Here is a 22,920-nt window from a genome sequence, read left to right on the forward strand (position 1 = left end):
TTTCACAATTGTTGTGAGCATACACCCTTATCCATGTTCAATGCCCTTACTACTCCAAAAGCTTTATCGGAGTGTTATATGGCACTGACATGGGTTGGAACAGGACATGACACGTTGGAACAGGACTTGACGTATCACGAGTAGCTGGACTGCTGAGCTTGGAGCAGGAGGAGGGTTGGTAGGGGTCCCGGCTGTGGGCCCCCATCATTGACCCCTCTGAGGCCCTCTGAGAAGGGGTGGGGGTGTCTGGACGAGCCTGCTGCCCCTTCAAATGCTGCGAGTCCCGTGGGCGCCACAAGGGTGCAATTTGGTGCGGCCTGATTTTTGTGCAGCTGTCGGGCTGACCTGGACTGGAGGTCTCAAGAGCCCATGCTGCTGTGGTGGTTCAGCAAGAGCCCAGTGACTGATATTGAGGCTCAGGCACAGTCTGAATCCTGAGGCCAAACCTGAACCAGAAGCCGGAGGAAAGCCAGGAGGAGAGCTCAGGGACAGCTTGGACAGCGTGTTGTCGGCTTCCTGTAGCAACCAGCAGCAACCTGGGACCATCTACCAATGAACTCCCTGTGTAGAAAGTCACAGTGAGCAAAGACTAAGCTAAATGAAAAGGGGGGTGAGCTGTGAGCGTGTGGGAGTAGCATGGGGGAGTTGTGGTTAATGGCACAGCCCTAGGTGGCCCCCAGAGTCAAGGAGGCTGACCGACTTAGGATCGGGTGTGGTTTGTGGCTGTGGGAGAGTGCCCCCGCCTTCTCCCATTCCCCCTGAGCAGGTCAGAAAAAGAAGTAAAGTTGGCATTGGAGGCATTGAAGTAAACAGAGAAGACCCCCCCACACACACACACCTTCCATCTCATCTTGGACATTGAGGGAATAGTGGGGGATAGAAGAGGGACAGTCCAGGGACCATGCAGTCAAGAAGAATCAGGACAAGCACCCAGCCCAACCAGAGGAAGAGAAAGCCCCACTGGAGACCCCTCGACTGAATGGTATTAACAGGATGATGTCAGCAGAAATCAACGCAGAGACTAATGCGGAGGCTGTGTTAGCCCTATGTCAGCCACGTTTGATATGCCAGCCTTGACAGCCACGATGGTCATCGATGGGGCTGGTGAGATAAGTGGGTGGAGTGAGATGAGTAAGGAGTGTAAAGGAACAAGGGACTCAGATACAGATAAAAGTAGGAAGTATCTGAATTTTTTGCTGCCGTTGGCCAGAAAGGAAAAGAAGGGCTCGTGGAAGGGCAAGGATCACCCTCCTAGATCAGGGTTCATAACTCACAATCGATAGCCCTTCAGACATGGACTGGGGGCAGTTACCCCCAGTACTAACACCAGTAATTACCATCCTGAAAATGGCCAATCTAACAGTAGCAGAATCACAGGTACTGGCGACGAGTCCAACAATAACATCTCCAGGGGAGGGGTCGTTGTACGGTCTTTTTGGACTGCAGAGAACAGAGCACCCTAGAGTGGAAGTAATCCGTGTAAACACCATCCCCCCAGACACCATAAATGCCGCCAGACAACTGGATAACAGAGGCCTTTCATGCATTTTTAATTCAATTTTTAGTGCCTTTCCGGCATTTAAGGCCTTGAAGGTGGAAGCAGACGCGCATCAGCTGAATTAGTTGAATTTGCTTGTGGAAAGAGAGGCAGTGTGCCAGCTCCAGCACCATCGCACAAGTGAGGTAGCGCTCAGCTCTCCTGTCATAAGGGGAGCAGAGCCCCTGGCCGCCCCATATGCAGAAGACCAAAATTCAGAGCACTCAAGGAGGGCCATGAGTTAAAATGGGGTCGCAACTGATATTAACAGCTTTTGGTAGTCAGTATTGAACACAATGCAAGCGACGGTGGTAGCACTGAATGATCATGCTAACAAAATGGGTATACAAGTGGACCTGTTAAACATGCTGGCAGTTTTTGTGTTGGATATAGATGGGAAGCTGGAGAATTTAAATAATCTGAGTTAAAGAGTTCAATCAAGGAAGGATAATGAATTCACAATGTGTACGTGCAAGAATGTTATTGATAGGCTAGTACAACTACCAGTGCTTTTGGAGAAAATATGTAGAGAAGTAAGGAAAGTGTTGTATGCAACCATACGGACAGCATCACACATAGATGATGCAGTTAATATAGACGATGCAGTTGATGCAAGGAAAGAGATCCATGCTGGGGAGAAGTGCACTGCAGAAGCAGAGCAGACAGCAATGTCAGTTTCTCAAATCACCCCAAACATTTCATCCAACAAAAGTAACCAACAAATTAAGATAAACAGGCAAGGTGATAGGATGACTCCTATTGAGAGGAGAGCACACAAACAAAAGTAAGCACAAGTGCAAGAGCCTGAGCCAGTGAACATTGAGCTATTCACCACCAAATAATCCTGCACCGCCGCGTATGATGAAGCGGGAAAGAAAACCAACTAGGAAAAGCAGACATCAAGCCCATCTAGTGAGATCCTGCACGGGACAACATGAGCAAGGCATTGAGATTGCAGACCTCTCTGCAATGGAGGTCAGGCAAGGAGACCCGAGATCAGAGCACCAAGAGATTGGAGACCATCAGGAGACAGGGCCGTCCCCAAAGCCCCAATAACTCTTCCGGCCTGTTCAGAGTAAAGGTGGACAGCAAGAGGTAAAGAATACCCTTAACCGAAAGACAAAAGTTGGTACCGTAAAGAAGAAGGAAGAGTTAGAACCAACTTCCTCAAATAAGAGGCTGGCACAGAATAGTAACACCTTTGCCAGATCAGTAGGCTCGATGAATGAAACTTATAAAATCTGCAGCCCAGACAGGAGGGAGGTCAGCACCGAGCAGGACTGTGTCCCAGGCTCTGGTCAAGTTCAAGGGAAGAATGGCACCAGACCACCAACCATGGAGGATTTGAGAATAAACAATGGTTTAAAATCGATCTGCAGTAATTGGGGTATACACCCAGAATCGAGGACAGTGCATTATGAGGCGATGTCAAATACTCATGGGATGGAACACACGATCAGGATACAAGTCCACCTAGAAATTCTTCAGAGAACATTAAGACTCCTCCTGTATATACAGGATTAAAGGGAAGCATACTGTGGCTCCCTGAATATAAATCTAGAGGACCCCATGATATCCTAAATCGTTCAAACATATTAAAACTGATGAAGGTTGAATCCCAAGACATCCTTTCCATTAATTTCCTGGCACCTTGCAGAAAGCAAGTATCTGAACCTACACTTGCTGCATTCAACTGCCCGAAGATTCTAGTCGAAGTCATGGCCTGGTAGGAGTTGCTAAAGAGGTGGGTCATAAAAATAGTGTACTTTCAGGAGGGGCGCTATCCGCAACTGAACACAAGTGGCCATACCTTTAAGAAATCTGTGTACACATTCATACAGCAGAAAAGCAGGTTGGAAGATAAAGCTGCACTGATAAAACAAACACATGAGTGGTTAGTAATAAATTCCTTTGACTTCAAGCAAGGAACAGCCCTATTTTGAGGTAGCTCTCTCATTGACCATCAAGAGGGAACTGATTAGGATGCGATTTGGACACCTCCCCACCCTAGATTTTGTTCCCAGGTGGCAAAAGGAGGCTCATCCAGAAGATGCATCGTGCCGCTTGTGTCGTCAGGCAAAAGAAACGTTTATACAGGTACTCTGAAAGGCCATACATGCTAGGATATTGGAGGTTATTGCTACGCAAGGAGTGTTTTAGCCTTGATGTTAGAACCTGCAGGCCGGTGGCCATAGAGGCTGTGAATCCAAAGTATTTTATCTTGAACATTCATTTGGGGAAGTTTCTAGCAAGTTTTAAGAAACACTTTGACATTTTATCTTGAATGCCACTCACAGCGTAGAAAGGAATATACACAATACTTTAAACTAGATATTTGTACAGTAAAGGTTTCCCTTGCACAGCTGTTTTAAATAGTTGCATTCAGGACTTAGGCCTCCTTGGAAGATAGGTGCACGATAATGAGTATGTATTAATGCTATCCTGTCACTGCTTCATCAAGCAGGTTGAAATTGCCCTCTTGCTCATCTGCATAAAGTATGTTGTTTAATTGCATAAAGCTCATTACACTAGGCACCTTGGTAAAGCATTGTGCATACAAACTCTTACTAGGCTGGTAGGAGTATTATTAATAGGTTTAAAATGCCTAGGCTTTTTTTCGCACAAATTGCGTTAATGTATTGTCAAGCCTTGATAATGCCTCTTTTGCACAACAGTGTCAAGTTTGCAATAAGCATCATAAATAATTATGTCATGCACCTGACTCTAGCAGCAGCAGCTGTTTTGTCCTAAAAATCTTTACACTATCTTTGCACAGTACCTTGTGGATTTTTGTACGCTCCACAGGTTGCACAATCCTTGTTCGTTCAGGATCATTTATCGATTTTATATGTAATGTATGGTGATTACGTTTTGGATTTTATGTATGTTTATGTTTTTTATTAACTAATAAACTATATTTTGAATTGAATTGAATTGATAGGCACTGATTACGACCAAGAATGTATGCTGTTTGAAAAGAGTTGGAGAGGGACTATATTGTGTATCCAGGTGCTGGAGCAGGGATGTAGGCTAAACAGAGCTTCTAGCTGAACAGCCATATCTTCAGTTTCTTGCAGAAGTTGAGAAGTGAAGGAGCTGTCCTAATGTGTTGAGGAAGTATATTCCAGTTCTTGGCGGTGAGGAAGGAGACAATGTGCCTTCCTGACTTGCTTTTGTGGATGCATGGAACCCATGCAAGTGTGAGAAAGGAAGAGTGTAGCTGTCTGGGTGGTTGTTAGAGTTGAATTCGTTCATTGAGGTATGCTGGTCCTGTATTATGGAGGGCTTTGTAGGTGTGGATGAGCAGTTTGAATTGACAAAGTTTGTGGATGAGTAGCCAGTGTAGTTCAGTGAGGTGGGGAGTAATGTGAGCTCTTCTATGAACGTCCAGGATGAGTCTGGTGATGGTATTTTGGATGGTTTGGAGTCTTTTCATGAGCTGGTTGGAGATGCTTACGAAGAGCGTGTTGCCATAGTTAAGTCTGCTGATTGTGAGGGTATGTGTGGCTGCGTATTGTGTGGGGTGCCATTTGAAAATCTTGCAAAGCATTCTGAAAATGAGACAGCAGTGAGACAGCAGGATGCTGTCACAGCATTAACCTGTTTATTCATCATGAGTTTGTCATCTAGGATGATGCAGAGGTTTCTGGCATGGTCTGTGGGTGTGGGGGCGGGACCTTGCTCAGATGGCCACCATGAGGAGTCTCATGGGAAGCTCGTTTCTGAAAATCAGAATCTCCGTTTTGTCCTTGTTCGATTTAAGTCAGTTCTCTTGCATCCAGTTGGCCACATTGGCTTGCAGGAGGTGAAGTTAGCCCTGGTGGTGGTGTTTTTGTCGGTGAGGGAGAGGGCGAGCTGTGTGTTGTTGGCGTAAAAGGCAATGTTTATGCCATGGGTTTTTATGATGTTGGCAAGGGGTGCCATGTACTCGTTGAACAAGGTTCACAGATGAGCTTCTTGGGTTCGGAGATGAATGGAGGGGGTAGTCTGACTTGTTCAGTTCAGTTGGAGAGGAAGGAGGCGATCCAACGCAGGGCAGACCCTTGAATTCCTAAGTCCTGGAGTCTGGCGGTGAGGTTGACATGAGCAACGGTGTCAAGGGCCGCCGAGAAGTCAAGCCAAATGAGAGCAACAGTTATCCCTCTGTCCATGATGGACCGGATGTCGTTTGTTGCTGCCAGGATGGCGGATCTGTGCTGTAGTTGCTGCTGAACCCTAACTGGGTGGAGTCCAAGAGGTGGTGCTGTTCTATATGGGCGGAGAGTTGTCTGTTGAACTCTTTCTCTAGGACTTTGGATAGGAAGGAGTGAGATGGGTCTGAGCGCACTCCACAGACCCTCCACTTTTGGGAGGTACTTCTTTGGTGTCTATTCCAGGGTCGGAATCTGCGGTTTGAGGTATCCATCATAATTCTCCTTCTGGTGGATACTGTATCTAACCTCGCGTACCTCACTGCCCCCACCCCTCCATCCACCTCTGCGTTCTGCGGAATGGGCTGTTTTTCACATCTAAAAAGGTCCAAAGTTACTACTCAGCACACTGTTGCCACCAATTGTTCAGTGTCTGAGGGTGTGGAAAGGGAAAATCGAAGAACCTGACATGGGTGCACAGGTGCATTGCTCATATGCACCTCCGCTTTGTCACTTTCACGTCAGTATAGAGTTATGTGGAGCTGAACTGCACCACCTGTCGTACTCAGGAGCACTGCAACACAATTCTCCACCTCGAGATTGGTGTCTGGGGGATAGTCTAAGGCTAGGAATCTGGAGTTAGACTATCCACCAGAAACAGTATTAACAATTATAGGTCACTTTTTCACCAGGCCTACTTTCCTTGACGTAACTTTTCTTAACATACAGGTCAGGCCTATTGTTTTGATCATTGACTTGTCATAATAACCAACTAAATCTTGTATTGGGCATAAGCTTTTCATACAAAAAAACTACAATACAGTCACTGTTTTTTAGTAGAAGCACACAGCTGCTGCACAGTCAAACGCTGCATTCAAGGGAATCAACATGTGGGTGAACTAAAGCCCCACTCTCAATAGTACTTAAGCTCTCATTCTGTTGATCACATAAGGTCAGGTGACAGACCTCTTGTGTGAGCTCCTCTGCTGTAATTAGGGTTCAGTGGGCTACTAAGCCTGTTACAATAATGATGGCTATGATACACGCACCATACCCACCTAAAGACCTGGATATACATCACCATAAAGCTGGCGTCAATCACTTTTTTGATTGTGAGTATCTTATATGTGTTATGTTATGATATGTTATGGTCTGTTATGTTATGCAGATTTGTAGAGAGCACTATTACCCAGGAAGGTATCCTGGTGCTCAGCAGGTGTGAGTCTAGGCACACCTAGGGTGTAGTGACTCCACTTGAAAAGTCAGGTCTTCAGCTTCTTGCTGAATTCAAAAAAGTGAAGAGAAGGCTCTTATGTGTGGTGGCAGGTTATTCTATGCTTCAACAGTGATGTAGGAGAAGGCTCAACCCCCAGATCAATTTTCTGATTTTGGAGGTATGCTTTGCCAGCATTATGTAGTGCCATGAAAGTGTGGGTGAGGAGTTTGAATTGTGGCTGTTTGTGAATGGGGAGCTCCTTCAGATGTGATGTGAATGAGGCCTTGGAGATTGAGAGTGATTCTGACTTCCAAGTTATTAATGGTCTGCAGCTTCTGGTGAGTTTTGTGTTGATCCCAGCATAGAGAGTGTTCTCATAGTCAAGCTAGCTGTTGACCAGGATGTGTGTTACGGTTATCTGCATGCTGATTGGGAGCCATTCGAAAATGAACCTTAGCATCTTTAGGGTATGAAAGCATGCAGCAGTGACTACTTTCACTTGGGCAGTCATTTCGAGTTTGCTACTGATGATGATCCTGAGGTTCTTGGCATGATTTTTGGGTGTCAGTCCTGGCTCTGTTGGCCACCAGGTGGAGTCCCCACTGTGATGTGCAGTTTCTGAAGATTACCATTCAGTCTCGTCAGTGTTCAGCTTTAGACAGTTGTTCTTCATCCAGTGGGTGATTTCAGTCATGCAAGCATTGAACTTGATCTGGGCACTAGGGGCCTGATTACAACTTTAGAGGAGGTGTTAATCCGTCCCAAATGTGACGGATATACCACCAGACGTATTACGAGTTCCATAGGATATAATGGACTCGTAATACGGCTGGTGGTATATCTCTCACTTTACCGTCACTTTTGGGACAGATTAACACCTCCTCTAAAGTTGTAATCAGGCCCTAGGTGTCTTGTCTGTGAGAGAGAGCGAGAGAGGGAGAATGAATTGTACGTCATCAGCATAGGCGAGGACTTTCATATTGTGAGAGTGCATGATGCTGGCTAGAGGGATATTGAATGCGTTGAAGAGAGTCGAGCTAAGGGAGAAACCTTGCAAAACTCCGCAGATGAGGTGCCGGGTATCCGAGATGTATGGTCCCAAGCTGACTGACTGGATCATTGCAGTCAGGAAGGATCACAGCCATTGGAGTACGTGTCCGATGTCATGTGGATGCGGGATGATGATGGGGAGACTGTTCCAAACGCTACTGAGAGGTCCATGAGGTTGTCTTCTCTGTCCAGAGTAGTGCAGATGTCATCCATGGCAGCGATGAAGGGGGTTTCCATGCTGTGGTTTTGGTCTGAAACCAGACTGACTGGTGGTAAGGAGTTTGTGGTTGTTGAGGTATTCAGCGAGGTGTCTGTTTATGATTTTCTTTAACACCCCGGCTGGGAATGATAGAAGAGAGATCGTCTGTAGATGGCGAGTATTGAAGAGTCTGCAGAGAGTTTCTTCAGCAATAGGAGGACATTTGTGTCTTTCCAACCATCTGGGAAGATTGTAGCCTAAGGGAAGGCATTCACAAAGGGTGGGATCATGGTGCTGATGAGCTACAATCCTCTGGAATGGATGGACTTCATGCTGGCGGCTGTTTCTTCTGGAGTGATAATGGGCCATGTGGTTAGCAATGGTTCTTTGGATGAGATCAAGAGAAGTTTTGTGAGGTCTGTCGGGTCCGGTTCTGGACTGCAGTTGCTGTCAATAGTGATTTTGTTGCTAAAGAACTGCGATACGTTTTTGCAGAGGTCCTGTGAGGGGGTGATCAAGTCAGAGGAGACAGATGGTGAGGTGAAATATTTTACAATGGTGAAGATTTATTTGCTTATGTTAGTACTTGCATCAATGCAATCCACCAGAACAGTGCATTTTGTTGTCTGGATCATTTAGTGTTAGCGTCGTAGGGTGGATTTCAATGTGCTCCGGTCTGCATTGTCCTCACTCATTCTCCCTTTGTGCTCCAGTTGTTAGCAGTGGCGTTTCATCTGTTTTGCTTCATCCATGTATCAACTTGGCTGGGGTTCTGATCTTGTTGTATTGCTGTGTTTGAGCGGGCCAGGAAGTTGGCGCAGGAGGTGATCCAGTTGTTAAAATTCATGATGGCTTTGAGGGGCTGTTGCTGTGTTCGGGTAGGTAGGTGTTGAAAGTGGTGTTCCAGTCCTTATCAATGATGCTATTGCAGTTTTGTCAGGCTAGTCTGGCAGTGGTGCATGTGCATTGGACGGTGATGTTGAACTTGACAAGGCCATGGTCTGTCCAGGGGAGTGGTGTGGGTTTGTCGACTCAGATGTTGCCGAAGTTTGTGCAAATAGGGTCCAGGAGGTGTCCGGGACGTAGGTAGGTCCCTTTACTCATTGAGGGAGGCAGAGGTTTCTGAGGCCATCAATTAGTGCTCTTGAGTTGGGGTTAGAGTGGTCTTCAAGGTAGAATTTCAGGTCTCCGAGTAGGATGTAATTACTAGCATTGAGGGGTAGTGGTGTGACAGTCTGGATGGTGTCAGTGAAGTTGGTGCGCAGTCCCGGTGGTCTGTAGATGAGAGTACCACTGAGGGTGAAGTAGGCTGTGAAGTGCATCTTGAACTACAGGTGTGCATCTAAAGCATGCATGTCCAGCATAGTTCCAGGAGAGCTAGGTTTGTGCTACATTTTGAGGATTCTTTTATTTCAGAAACCCCATCACAAAAATTGTTTTTAGTAACCTCTGTCTTCTCATTTCACTTTGTCTCCTATCTCAGAGTGCATTACCATGGACCCGAATACAGCTCACCCCTCTATCACCCTGGCAGAGGACCTCAGAAGTGCGACAAGGTTGTCTACAGAAAGGCACATATATCAGGATTGGATGCACTTTGACACTTCTGCCTGTGTGCTCGGCAGCAGGGGCTTTACTGAGGGTAAACACTGCTGGAATGTGGAAGTTAATGCCCCCTTGAGCAGCTGGGCCATTGGAGTAGCCCTGGAATCTGTGAAAAGGAAAGATTCTTTTGGTCTGTTTCCTAGTGACGGGGTGTGGGTGCTGCAGATGGAGCAAGGCTACTTGCAAGCCAACACTGTGCCTGAATCTTACCTCCCCAGCCACAGCGGCCTGACCCGTTTCACTGTCTGCCTCAACTGTGAGGATGGAAAAGTTGTTTTCAGTAACACTGACACAGAGACGCTTATCCACACCTTCAATACGCCCTCCTTCAAGGAAGCTGTCTTCCCCTTCTTCTGCCTGAGCACAGAAGGTGTACATGTTAAAGTTTCTCCTTAAAAAGATTGCATCTGTACTAACAATTGTGTCTGTATTTTTATAATTAGTGTAAAAGTAGGCCTTTTGCTAGAATGGGATGATGTGTTATACTTGAGGGTCGGGAGACCATTTGGAGGTTTTGTAAACTGATTGGTCTGGAAGAAGGGGGGTCAAGATATTTTTTCATGGTGAAGATTTGCTGTCAGTCACTCATTTAGTTGATATTCGTGTCTGCTTTGTAGACTAGTTGGGAACCTAAGTTTGCATGTAGGAAGAAATGCATCTCAGTTTTAAGGCTGTGTTTAGAATCTGACATCCTGGCTCTGCCTGGAGCCCTCCATGACGAGGAGAGATTTTGTGGAGTGTGTACCTTTCCAGCCTTTCTTGGTGTTGAAGTAGGTATTGAATTATAATTTCAGCCTGGAAATATCTTTCTGGTTATAAACACAGCTCAAAAGCGGAGATAGTGATTCTTTTCCAGTATGAACTCAAAGTTGTGTCTGACATTTGTCTTCCTTATCCTAATAACACATAATCAGAACTTAATCCCTCTGAGATTCTTTGGCTTTAAAACTTCCCAGCAGCAGACTGGGACCCGAGAAACAATGTTAACAAGCTGTTGAGGAACCCGGTGATGCCAGTGATGTCACAGGATGTCCAAAAAGCATCCGCAGTGACATCACAGAGCACATAACTGGAGGTCCCTCTGCCTGGTCAGTGGTGTTGGAACTCCGAAACACGCTTAGAAGGGAAGTTAATGGCTCCAAAAGTAACACACATTTCTTGAATTTATACCCATCGTGTTATATTTTAAACAGTAAGCTGTCTTTGTCAGAAACAGAAGCGTATGGTGCTAGAAGTCATGGGTGACTGGGACTGGTCTACCTTTTAACACCTGTTACTGGTGGTGTCCTCTACATTTATCGCAAATCCTTCTGTACCTTGGGATTCTCTTTAAATTCGTAAAAGGTAGAATGTTTTACTTAAAACTGAAATAACTAGAAAATAAGGATAAGATTGTGTCTGCTTGGATGAGTTGAATCCCTCCACTAGTTCCTAGAGAGGCCTGCATGCGCAATCCTGTTGGGCACTGCACTGCTTACGGACATGAAGAAGAAGGTGCACTGATTCCTCATAAAGAGCAAAGAAATGGGAGTCACCATAGCATCTCAGTAATATGCATACAGCATAACAGTTTCCGATGGATGTTTCTAACTGCAGATTCTTCACGTTGCGAATATCCCAAGGCATCAGACTGGATACAAAGAACTTCAGCAGTAGTGCCTCAGTACGCTGGCAGGTGGTGTTGTGCAACTCAGCATTGGAGCTGTACGACCTAGGAGGTGACTAAGCAGAGATGCTGCACATACACTCCACCCCTGCATGCAGATGTCAGTTCCTTTCTGTACGTCTTCCAATGTGGATCCGAAGCTCCACTTGCAATTTGTGCAGATTTACTAAACTATTAGATAAACTTGAGTTGCGTCGAAGACCAAGCACAAATGCAAAAAGATGAAGCATGACTCAACCCCATCCTGCCACTTTAGCTTAGAGAGTTGTTGTGAAGGTATCAAGATGAACAATGCACTCCTTCAAAGTCCCTCATTATAAAACTTATCCCTCAGCTGATTCATATGTCACAAGATTTTTAGGCCCTCACCAACCCATAGCAGATGGCAGCTTTCAAGGGGGCCATGCTACAAATATTTGATGCTATTCCAGCTTCCTCTAGAATCTTCGGGCCCCAAGTGGCCTCAGGTCACCAAACTGCAGACGGGTCCTCCTACTACACCACTTGTCTCCTCATACCCGGTCCTGGGCACATACTACTTCTGGTACAGTTTTCCACTCACCAATGACAAATCCGGTGCTGATGCTCATGTTTGACCCCACACTGATATTGGCCGAAATCGACCGACTGCAACTACTTGTTTTAGGCTTTGACTCTCACCCAATGCCTCTCCCGTGACACAATTAGTAGCAGTAGTTCTGCTCTCTTTTTGTCTCTGATTCTGACCCAGTTAAACAAATAGGTCCACTCAAGTAATTGATGATGAGTTTAAAGGTGGTGGACTACTCCCCTTACTAGATAGACGATGCACTATACTTAGATGTACAAAATGCCCATGGGCAAGACACCTCCCCTGGAATGGATATTAGCTCACCACATGCTTCACCAATGCAGGAAGGCGCCTTGTTTGCAGTGGTAGTGGAGAGTGCATCGGAAGTCCTACATATGCATTTGACCACCATTGAGAGCATGATCAAGCACCCTACACATGAGAGCCTCATTGTGCAGGCTTCACAAACAATCCTAGCGATATGGGATACAAAACAAGCAAACCATTTAGTAAAAGAATGTTTTCTTTGGCGAGCTTGGCTCTTACGTCTATTAATACTGTTCATCAGGAAGGCACACTCGGGTACACTTGCTGTTGTTAGTTTTCACCATCAGCAGATGCTCCTTAAAGTTTTTGACTCCGAAAATGGTCTTCCTTATCGTATCATATCAGCATACCACGTGACTGAGCTTTTGACACTGCAAGAACAACCATCCTGTACCACTTTTTTCTGGGACAAGTTGGTGCTTAGGACCAGGCGCATGCCCTCTCTAAGGTTGTGACGCCCTTTCATGCTGCCAAATCACTTTGCCTGCATTCTTTACTTTGCCTCATCCCTCAAAAGAGGAGGGGCGGCTCCTTTGCCTTGATCCAAAAAGAGTGTTATGATTTTACATCGACTATGCAAAAGATCATAGGGTAGACAATCATCCCTTTGTCTGCTTCTCAGATGCACAGAAACATAGGGTGGTGCAAACGAAGACCTTGTCAAGGGGGATAGTCCTCTGTAGCACGAGTGGCCTATATGGCCTTTTCACCATGGGCTTGAGGTTCACCTCAGGCAGGGGTAGTGCAGCCTGATGTTCAGCTTTTCATGAGAACTATTTACAGCACCATGTAGCATGCAGCCCTGACACATGCTTCCAACTTTGGTCAAATTCTACACTTAACTTTCTCCAAATCATGCGGACATATGCATATTGCGCTGCTTGCACTGCAACTTAGTGCAAGTTGCACAAGCAGCTGTGAAAAATCAGTGCGAACTGCGTGGGTGGAGGTAAGGGTGATTTTAGGGTTGAGATATGTAGAGTTGAAAAGTGGTGAGGTGTATTTAGGGTTCAGTGTTGGTAGAATTAAAATGAGGTAAAAACGAATTTAGGGTTCAAAGTTGGGTATACGTAAAGGGAGGTAAGGGTGATTTTAGACTTTAAGGGTGGGTAAAGGGAGTTACGAAGGAAGGGTGACTTGAAGGTTTGTGGTGGGATAGAGATAAAGAAAGTAAGGGTGATTATAGTGGTTGGGTAGATAGAGATAGCGGGAGGTAAGATGATTTTAGGGATTGGTAGAGGTAAAGGCAGTTCAGGGTGAATTTTGGGCTCAAGGTTGGGTGGTGCTAAAGGGAGGTAAGGGTAATTTTAGGGATTAGGGGTGGGTAGAGGTAAAGGAGAAACATAAACCTTTTGAAATCACTGCATGTTTGATGATGAATGAACATCTAAATTCTAAGGGCCGCAAGCACGGAGATTCTGCATCCTAATTTGACTACACGTTACCTCCTTGAACCAGCCCTTTAAGAGGTAACCAACAAATGAGCACATGTGATGCAGTGGGAAATGTTAATTCAGAAAAATACAATACTGTATGGCAGGATGTCTTTAAGGAAGGGAGTATGTTTTCAACTTCATCATCAATAAAAGTGACAGTCAGCCAAAATGTATGTTTCAGAGAATGGTCACATGTGGCAAAGCTTCTTTATTGCTAGTTGTTGGTGATCAGCCCTTTGAAATGCTGGCAGGCATCAGCTTCAGCTCTAAAGGTTTCAAGTTATCTTGCAAAGAAGAAAAAAAGGACCACAATCTGAGCGCAAGCAGAGGGGAAGAACGCTAATCAAGAAACCAATCAGCACTTGGTCCATGCTTAAGGGAAGAAGAAAAACACTCAGAGACAAAGGCCCTCATTACAACCTTGGCGGTCGGTGAAAAAGCGGCAGTAATACAGCCAACAGGCCGGCGAAAAAAATATGGAATTACGTCCATGGCGGAAACTGCCAACACAGACAGCCACTTTAACACTCCGACCACCACGGCGGTAGAAACAAACACTGCGGCGGTAACCGCCAACAGACAGGCGGAAGACAATGTTCTGCCCACACTATTACAAGGCACCAATCCGCCAGATTTTCCGGGGCGGTACCAACGCCGTCAAAAGCACGGCGGAAACAGTACACAGAAGGGAAACAACTCACCTCTCGACACTGAACGAAGAACCACGACGCCATGGAGCCCGAGTTACAGGTCCTTCCGATGCTGGTCTACCACCTCATCTACCAGGAACATCAAAGACGGCGACAACGACGGTGAGTACTGCACCTAGCACACCGGGGAGGTGAGGAGGGAAAAGAGAGTGACACACACACGCAACACCCGCACCCCCCACATCCCACCCACAACAACACACACACATATGCAATCACACATATGCAAGGACCAAATGAAATGAGCTTAAGTAGTGTAATTTCCGAAAAATCAGATAGCCCAAAATAACTTGAAATCATCAGTATATACAAATATTAACAGCAAGTACACAAGTCCGTACACTGTCACATTAAATGTCTGTGGACCATTGGTCCCAAAAAGCATGGGCCAAGCCTACACATGACACCTGCCTCAAAATGGAGAGAACACTGCAGGGGCATCTGGTTGAAAAAAGCAGGCACCTCAGGGGGAAAGGGAGGGGGGCACCGCAGCCGGATGATGGGACGACGCCACTGCTCCTCGAGGGGGCTCCATTCCCACTGCCTGGTCCTGGGGAGTGCAAAGCCACAGTCTCTCAAGTGGGTGGGTTGCCCACTGCTTGGTCCTGGGGAGTGCAAAGCCAGTCTCTCAAGTGGGTGGCGTCTTCCACTGGTTCTGGAGGGGGCTTTGTGCCCAGAGTGCCTCATCCTGCCAAGGACTGGGTTAATAGATGCTGTTCTCCACTGGTTCTGGAGCTGGCTTTCTGCCCAGAGTGCTTCATCCTGCCAAGGACTGGGTTAGTGGATGCTGTTCTCCACTGGTTCTGGAGGGGTCTTTGTGCCCAGAGTGCTTCATCCTGCCAAGGACTGGGTTAGTGGATGCTGTTCTCCACTGGTTCTGGAGGGGGCTTTGTGCCCAGAGTGCTTCATCCTACCAAGGACTGGGTTAGTGGATGCTGTTCTCCACTGGTTCTGGAGGGGGCTTGGTGCCCAGAGTGCTTCATCCTGCCAAGGACTGGGATAGTGGATGCTGTTCTCCACTAGTTCTGGAAGGGGCTTGGTGCCCAGTGTTGCAGCACCAGGGGTGTGGCAGTTCCCATTCCATCACCTGGGTGTCTGAGCCTCGAGAGTTTCCGGTAACAGGTAGCATGATACTCCACGGAGGCAGAGCTACACTCCACCTTGCAATGATTTAGGCTACAAACTGCTGGTAGTGCCAGTGCTGGTGCCTCATGTAGTGTGTGCAGGGTCCAGGACATCTCCTGCAGCCTCTGACGGCTGCCCACTGGGGATGATGCTGATGTCCGCTGTAGTGGCACTGGCTTGACACGTCGCGGGGCAGGTGGCGGTGGCTGCGGCGGTGTCTGCGGCAGCGATGCTGCCAGTGGTGCAGGTGTCTGTAGTAGTGGAGGGAGACACCAGGCCGTCTCCTGCAGCTTCGGAAGGCTGCCCACTGGGGATGATGCTGGTGACTGTAGTCGTGGCAGCTGCTGTGCAGGTGGCGGTGCAGATGGAGGTGCAGGTGGCGGTGCAGGTTGCGGTGGTGCTCACCGCGGTACAGGTTGCTGGCCTGTCTTGAGAAATGGGGGTCACCAGTCCCTCACCCGGAGGCTCCATGCCCTGAGGTGACTTTCCTTTTCTCTTGTGTCCCTTCCCCACCTTGGAAGTCGCTGCTGGGACCTTGGCACTGTCCTCTTTGGTTCTGGATGAGGCCTTGCTGGGTGGGGGGTGCGGCTTTTCTCTTCTGCATGCTGGCCCCTTCTTTACCTTGGCAGGTGGCGGAATAGGGTGGTCCTTGGCTTCAGTAGGTGGCACACTGTCAGCCCTGATGGGTGCCCCCTTTGATCCTCCCGGACCTGCACGGACCACAGTGGATGACGATTTGGTGGCTGAGGTGCTGGTCTGGGCTCTAGACAACCTGGGCCTAGGGGAAGGACGGGGGGGAGGTGCAGGGAAGAGGTCAATGTTAGCCAGGAAAAGTTTTTTAGACACACTGGGACCGGAAGATGGAGGGGGTTTGGGAGTGGAGGAAGAGGTAGTGGATGTTGGAGGTGTACGTCTGCTGAGCTTGGGTGAAGGTGCATGGGTTGGAGGCTGTTGTGAGGTGGATGGCTGTTGAGTGTGTGTGTGTTGGCGTTTGTATACTTTGGGAGGAGGGGTCATAGACACACTGGGAGAGGACACAGGAGACGTGTGAATGGTAGTGGGGGTGGTGGTTGCACGTGAGCGGTGTGTAGTGATGGGCATGCTGGTGATGGAGGTAGTGGCTGAGGATGTAGTGCATGCAGGTGTGAGTGGAGACGAGACTGGGAGGGAGGTGGAGGATGTGGAGGAGGGGGACACGGTGGAGGAAGTGGATGTTGGTGTGTCTGCATGGGTATGGTGCTTGTGTGAGTGCCTGTGGGATGTGTGGTGCTTATGTTTGCCTGAGCCACTTTTGTCTGTTGATGTGTGTGCATGCTGGTCTGATGGTGTGCTTGGGATAGGCTGAGGTAGAGGGGATTGGGTCTGGGTAGTGGATGTTGGAGAGGGGAGGCTGGACACAGGGACAATGGCTGCCATCAGTGCTGAGGCCAGAGCCTGAAATGCCCTCTGTTGGGCTGCTATGCCAGAATGAATGCCCTCCAGGTATGCATTTGTTTGCTGCAAATGCCTCTCGGCACCCTGGATGGCATTCATAATGGTTGACTGCCCAACAGTGAGGGATCTCAGGAGGTCAATAGCCTCCTCACTGAAGGCAGCATGGCTGACTGGGGCAGGGCCTGAGGTGCCTGGGGTGAAGGAGATGCCCACCCTCCTGGGTGAGCGGGCATGGGAAACACGCTGAGGGGCTGCTGGGAGGGCGGCTGGCGGCTGTACCTGTACAGAGGTGCCCGCCACCGCAAAGGAGCTCCCATCAGAGGAGTTGCTGTCGCTGGTGTCCCCTCCTGTCCCCGTCGTGGAGATCCCCTCAGACTCCGTCCCACTGGTGCCTTCAGACTCTGTACATTCACCCTCCTGGGCCATGTGGGTTGCAGCTCCCTCCTGCTCCGGTGCCACTGCTCCTCCGCCAGATGATGCTAATGCACATAAGGATAGGGTGACAAAACATAAAGGGGGGAAAGACAGAGGAGACACATGGTCAATGCCAGCAACACCACTACAGTAGGCGGACACAACACAGCAGCCCTATGCACTAGGCCATGCACTAACAGTTTGTAGGAAAATCACCTGCCCATAGGGGTCTATGCCTAACCCCATTTGCTGCACACCTGGAACCCACAGGAGCCTGACTGGTAGTAGATGGCCACTACCACTATTGGAGTTGGAGTGCCACAGAGCCAGCCTAACAAGGGACCTACCCTAGCACGTTCGCCCTGGCCTAGGGAAACCCACAGCCCACATCCCCCACCCAGACACCTCGTAAAGCGCGCAGAGTCAGCTGAATAAGGCTGTACTCACCACCTTGTGGCTGCTGTGATGCCCTCAAGCGCCCATCCAACTCCGGATATGCCACCGCCAGGATCCGGAACATCAAGGGGGTCATGATGCGATGGGCACCCCTTCCACATTGGGAGGCCAGCCCCAGCTTGGCCTCTGCTGTCTTCTTGCTCCAGCGGTGCAGGTTCTCCCATCGCTTGCAGCAGTGGGTGCTCCGTCTATGATAGACCCCCAGGGTCCGCACTTCCTTGGCGATGGCACGCCTAATACCCTTCTTCTGGTGGGCGCTGACCTAGAGGAAAGGTACAGGAGGAAAGGAAATCACTCCCCGTCCGGTTCTTCATACCCATTGCCCACCACTTCCCACCTATGCCCTGACACACATACACTCACCATCCTCACATGCAGGCCTGAGCCCCCCCCAACATGTCTCTTACATCCACACCACTCCATACATTCATGTCCCACACATCATGCTCACAGTTTACTCACCTGTTTGTTTGGAGGACCGTAGAGTAGCGTGTACTGTGGAGGACCCCGTCCACTAGTCTCTCCAACTCCTCCACAGTGAAGGCAGGGGCCCTTTCCCCAGACACTCGAGCCATTGTCGCTTCCAGACTGAGGTCACCGCAGCACTTGCAGTGTAGGTCCTCTCCTGTAGAAGGTCAGGTATCAAGTGAGTGAATAGATAGAAAATGGCGGTCACGTCCGCGGCGGTGCGTACCGTCACCGCCGGCGTACATCGTCATTGGCTCCTGGAACCCATAGGGCCCAATGATAACCAATGCTGAATTGCGCGGCGGTCTTCGACCGCCTACCGCAACACAGCACAACGCCAGCACAGTTACCTCATTTACCCTTGTCCCTCCTGACAGGTCAGGCAGCCGCCATGTCAGGGTGGCACATGGCAGGGCACCTAACTGCGTCACAGCACATTTGGGCACAAATACGGACAGACAACGCCACACACCGATTTAATCACATTAGTGCAAAAACCCTTGTGCAACCTATGTGGTATATGACCCTCTGCTCACCATTCTCCTCTATAGGGCCCATCCGCTGGGGCAGATGATGAGATGGCATCATCCTCCAGTGTACAGACCCCTGGTGGACCTGTCGACAATGGAAGACAGACACATCATTATCACCTACAGACTTGATTGTGCCACAATCCAAGAACTGTGTGCCCAATTCGAGCCAGACCTGATGTCAGCTATCCGCCATCCCACAGGTATCCCCCCACTAGTGCAGGTCCTGTCAGTGCTCCATTTCCTGGCCAGTGGTTCCTTTCAAACAACAGTGGCCATGGCAATAGAGATGTCTCAGACAATGTTCTCTAACATGTTGTCCAGAGTATTATCTGCCCTGCTGAAACACATGAGCAGCTACATCGTGTTTCCCCAGGTGGAGGATTTGCCCACAGTGAAAGCTGACTTCTATGCCCTGGGACATATCCCCAACATCATTGGTGCCATTGATGGTACACATGCAGCATTTGTCCCCGCCCCGCAGGAATGAGCAGGTGTACATAAATCATAAAAGCTACCATTCAATGAATGTGCAGATGGTGTGTTTGGCAGACCAGTACATCTCTCATGTGAATGCCAAGTATCCTGGCTCTGTGCATGACGCTTACATTTTGAGGAATAGCAGCATCCCATATGTGATGGGCCAACTCCAGAAGCACCGTGTGTGGCTAATAGGTGAGACCAAGGTCCCCACACAGTATGAATAGGTGTCTGGGTATGGGGTAGTCCCTAAGGGTTGGTGTATGTCTAACAGATATCCCTCGACATTTACAGGTGACTCTGGTTACCCCAACCTCTCATGGCTACTGACCCCAGTGAGGAATGCCAGGACAAGGGCAGAGGAACGCTGCAGTGAGGCACATGGCGAACTAGGAGGATTATTGAGTGCACCTTCGTCCTCATGAAGGCCAGTTTCCGGTGCCTCACTCTAACAGGTTGATCCCTATACTACTCACCCAAGAAGGTGTGCCAGATAATCGTGGCATGCTGCATGTTGCACAACCTGGCATTGCGACGCCAGGTGCCTTTTCTGCAGGAGGATAGCCCTGATGTTGGTCTTGTGGCAGCTGTTGAGCCTGTGGACAGTGAGGAAGAGGAGGCTGAGGAAGAAGATAATGACAACCGAAACAACATCATCATGCAGTACTTCCAGTGAGACACAGGTAGGAGACTGGCACAGCTCATCTCATATCTGACTACTGTAGGACATTGTATATGTCTGCCTTCTTACCTCTGTGTATGGACCCTGACAGTTCACTTTGGCTTTCCTTTTCACAGATCTGGGTACCGCATTCTGCCTTCTGCTATGTTTACTGCTGCCCAACAACTGTCATACTTTGGTATGTGCAAATGAACATATACATTGATATTTGTCCAAGAGGTTGTAATAATACATTGGTGAAAGTACAGACTCACTCCAGATTGTTTTGTGATTCAAGGGTGTTTATTTAAGTGCTAATAAGTAGACAGGGATGTGCAATGGGCTGGGGTGATGGTGGAGGAATATCCATGGTAGAGTCCAGCCTCTTTGTATCACAGGTGCATTGTCCAATGGGGCATAGGAAGGGGAGTAATGGCAGTTCAATGTGGACAGGGTGACAAAGTGGGACAGAAGGGTGACAATCAGGAGAGTCTTATTTCCTGGCGGAGGTCTTGGCAATGTTCTCTGTCTTGTGCCTGGATCTCAGGGACCGTTTGCGGGGTGGTTCTCCTTCTGCAGGGGGTGGGGTGCTGGTGGTCTGTTGGTCCTTTGGCGGGGCCTCCTGTCCACTAGCGCAGGCGGAGGTGGAAGGCTGTTCCTCGGTTTGGCTAGTGTAAGAGGCCCTTTGTTGTGCCACTGCCTCCCTCATGGTGTTGGCCATGTCTGCCAGCACCCCTGCAATGGTGACTAGGGTGGTGTTAATGAACTTCAAGTCCTCCCTGATCCCCAGGTACTGTTCCTCCTGCAGCCGCTGGGTCTCCTGAAACTTGGCCAGTACCGTGCCCAGGGTCTCCTGGGAATGGTGGTATGCTCCCATGATGTTGGAGAGTGCCTCGTGAAGAGTGGGTTCCCTGGGCCTGTTCTCCCCCTGTCTCACAGCAGTCATCCCAGTTTCCCTGTGCCTCTGTCCCCTGAACCGTGTGCCCACTACCACTGACCCCAGGTCCCTGATCGTCCTGTGTTAGTGGGTTTGCCCGGGGTCCCTGTAGTGGTGGGCACACTGCTGATTGACGTATCCTGGGGACAGTGGCATGGGCCCACTGGGGGGTGCTGTGCTGTGTTTCCTGAGGGGGGAGGTTATGTGGTGGTTTGGGACTGTGGCAGGGGAACCGTCTGTCCAGAGGTCCCTGATGGGCTGGCCTGTTCAGCTTGATCCAGGCGTGCAGAGCTGCTGTCGTCACTGTGGGCCTCTTCTGTGAGGGGACTGGATATGGCTAGCACCTCCTGTCCGGTGACGTTGGGTAGGGGTCCTGTTGGGGTGTAAATGCATTGTTATTGTATCTGTGTGTGCCATCTTGTGCAATGGGTGTGTTTCCCTCTACTACTGTGCTTGAATTATCACCTTGGCCCTTGTGTGAGTGGTGATTGTGTGCCCTGGGTGAGTCTCTCCCTTGGACATGCTGTGGTGATGAGTGTCCATGGAGGTCTGTGATGGGTGTCCATGCATAGTTGTCACATGCAGGGCTTGGTATTGTGATGTGTGAGTTGTAATAGTGGGGTATCTGTGAGGTGTTGGGGTGATGGGTGTGAGGGTAGGAGTAGAGGTTTGTGATGGCATGCAGGTAGGGTGGGGGATATAGTAGTAAAGATTTGACTTACCAGAGTCCAGTCCTCCTGCTACTCAGGATCCTACTGAGGCCCTCAGGATGCGTGATCGGCAAGACTTGCTCCTCCCATGTTGTTAGTTGTGGGGGAGGAGGTGGGGGTCTACCGCCAGTCCTCTTTACTGCTACCTGGTGTCTGGATACCACAGAACGCACCTTCCCCCGTAGGTCATTCCACCTCTTCCTGATGTCATCCAGTGTTCTTGGATGCTGTCCCACTGCGTTGACCCTGTTGACAATTCTCTGCCATAGCTCCATCTTCCTTGCAATGGACGTCTGCTGCACCTGTGATCCGAATAGCTTTGGCTCTACCCGGATAATTTCTTCCACCATGACCCTGAGCTCCTCCTCGGAAAACCTGGGGTGTCTTTGAAGTGCCATGATATGGTGTGGGTGATGTGTTAGGTGATGGTTGATGTGATGTATGGGGTGAAGTGTTGGGGTGTGTTCTTTTTTTTTTTTTTTTTTTTTTTTTTATTAAACATTTTGCGATACAGAAAAATACAACCAACAAACCTGCCAGTCAACATCATTAGTGTGTTACATACAGTATGCTATTAGGTGTCATATAGAAAGGAACATATTGCAATAGTCATCATGTCCATATCAATAGGAATTACAAGCCACTAGACTGGATACAGGAGCTCAGAGGGCCACAACATTCTGCCTTAGTGCATAGAGAGGGCAGCCGTGGAGGAAGAGAGGGGCAGCGATCAGTGTCATGTCAGTATTACAGGCATTGCCTCTGTGATGTGAGAGGAAAAGAGTGCGACGTACCCCTACCGTCACCCACCTCCCAGGGATCATTCACTCAAAATATCTCCTTCTGATTCCCTGCTCTGATGTTCCCGAGCCCAACTCACAAACGGATCCCAGATGTCTCGGGGCCTGGATGCAGCTGGCAGTAACTCCCAGAACGTGGTTAGCTGCGTGTGCCCATAAGTTACATCCGCCAGCCAGTCCCTCACCGCGGGCACTCTCCGTCTACCCCAGTGGATCGCCACCCATCGCTTAGCAAACAGTAGAAGCAATGCATGCAGCCTGCGCGATGGTGGCGGAGTGTCTCTGACATATCCTAGTAGCCCAAGCAGAGGGGAAGGGACGTCCGAGCGGCCCACAATCTGGTTTACCAGTACAAAAACCTGAGACCAATAACCCTCCAACCTCGGTAAGGACCATGCTATATGTATAAAAGAGGCCGAGGCCGATCCACATCGCCAACATTCATCCGTCTCTCTAAGCCCCATTCTTTTCAGGCTGAT

General features: G+C 48.9%; 1 protein-coding gene across 1 annotated transcript in view; it reads left to right on the forward strand.

Annotated features, from left to right (window-relative positions):
- Nucleotides 1-10,133, forward strand: part of LOC138301483 (uncharacterized) — a 45,942-nt gene extending 35,809 nt beyond the window's left edge. Inside the window, exon 6 of the mRNA XM_069241995.1 lies at nucleotides 9,616-10,133. Coding sequence (XP_069098096.1) covers nucleotides 9,616-10,133 — 518 coding nt within the window. The remainder of the gene's footprint in view (nucleotides 1-9,615) is intronic.
- Nucleotides 10,134-22,920: the final 12,787 nt, after the last annotated feature.

This window comes from Pleurodeles waltl, chromosome 6 (genome assembly GCF_031143425.1).
Source record: "Pleurodeles waltl isolate 20211129_DDA chromosome 6, aPleWal1.hap1.20221129, whole genome shotgun sequence".
Classification (NCBI taxonomy): Eukaryota; Metazoa; Chordata; class Amphibia; order Caudata; family Salamandridae; genus Pleurodeles; species Pleurodeles waltl.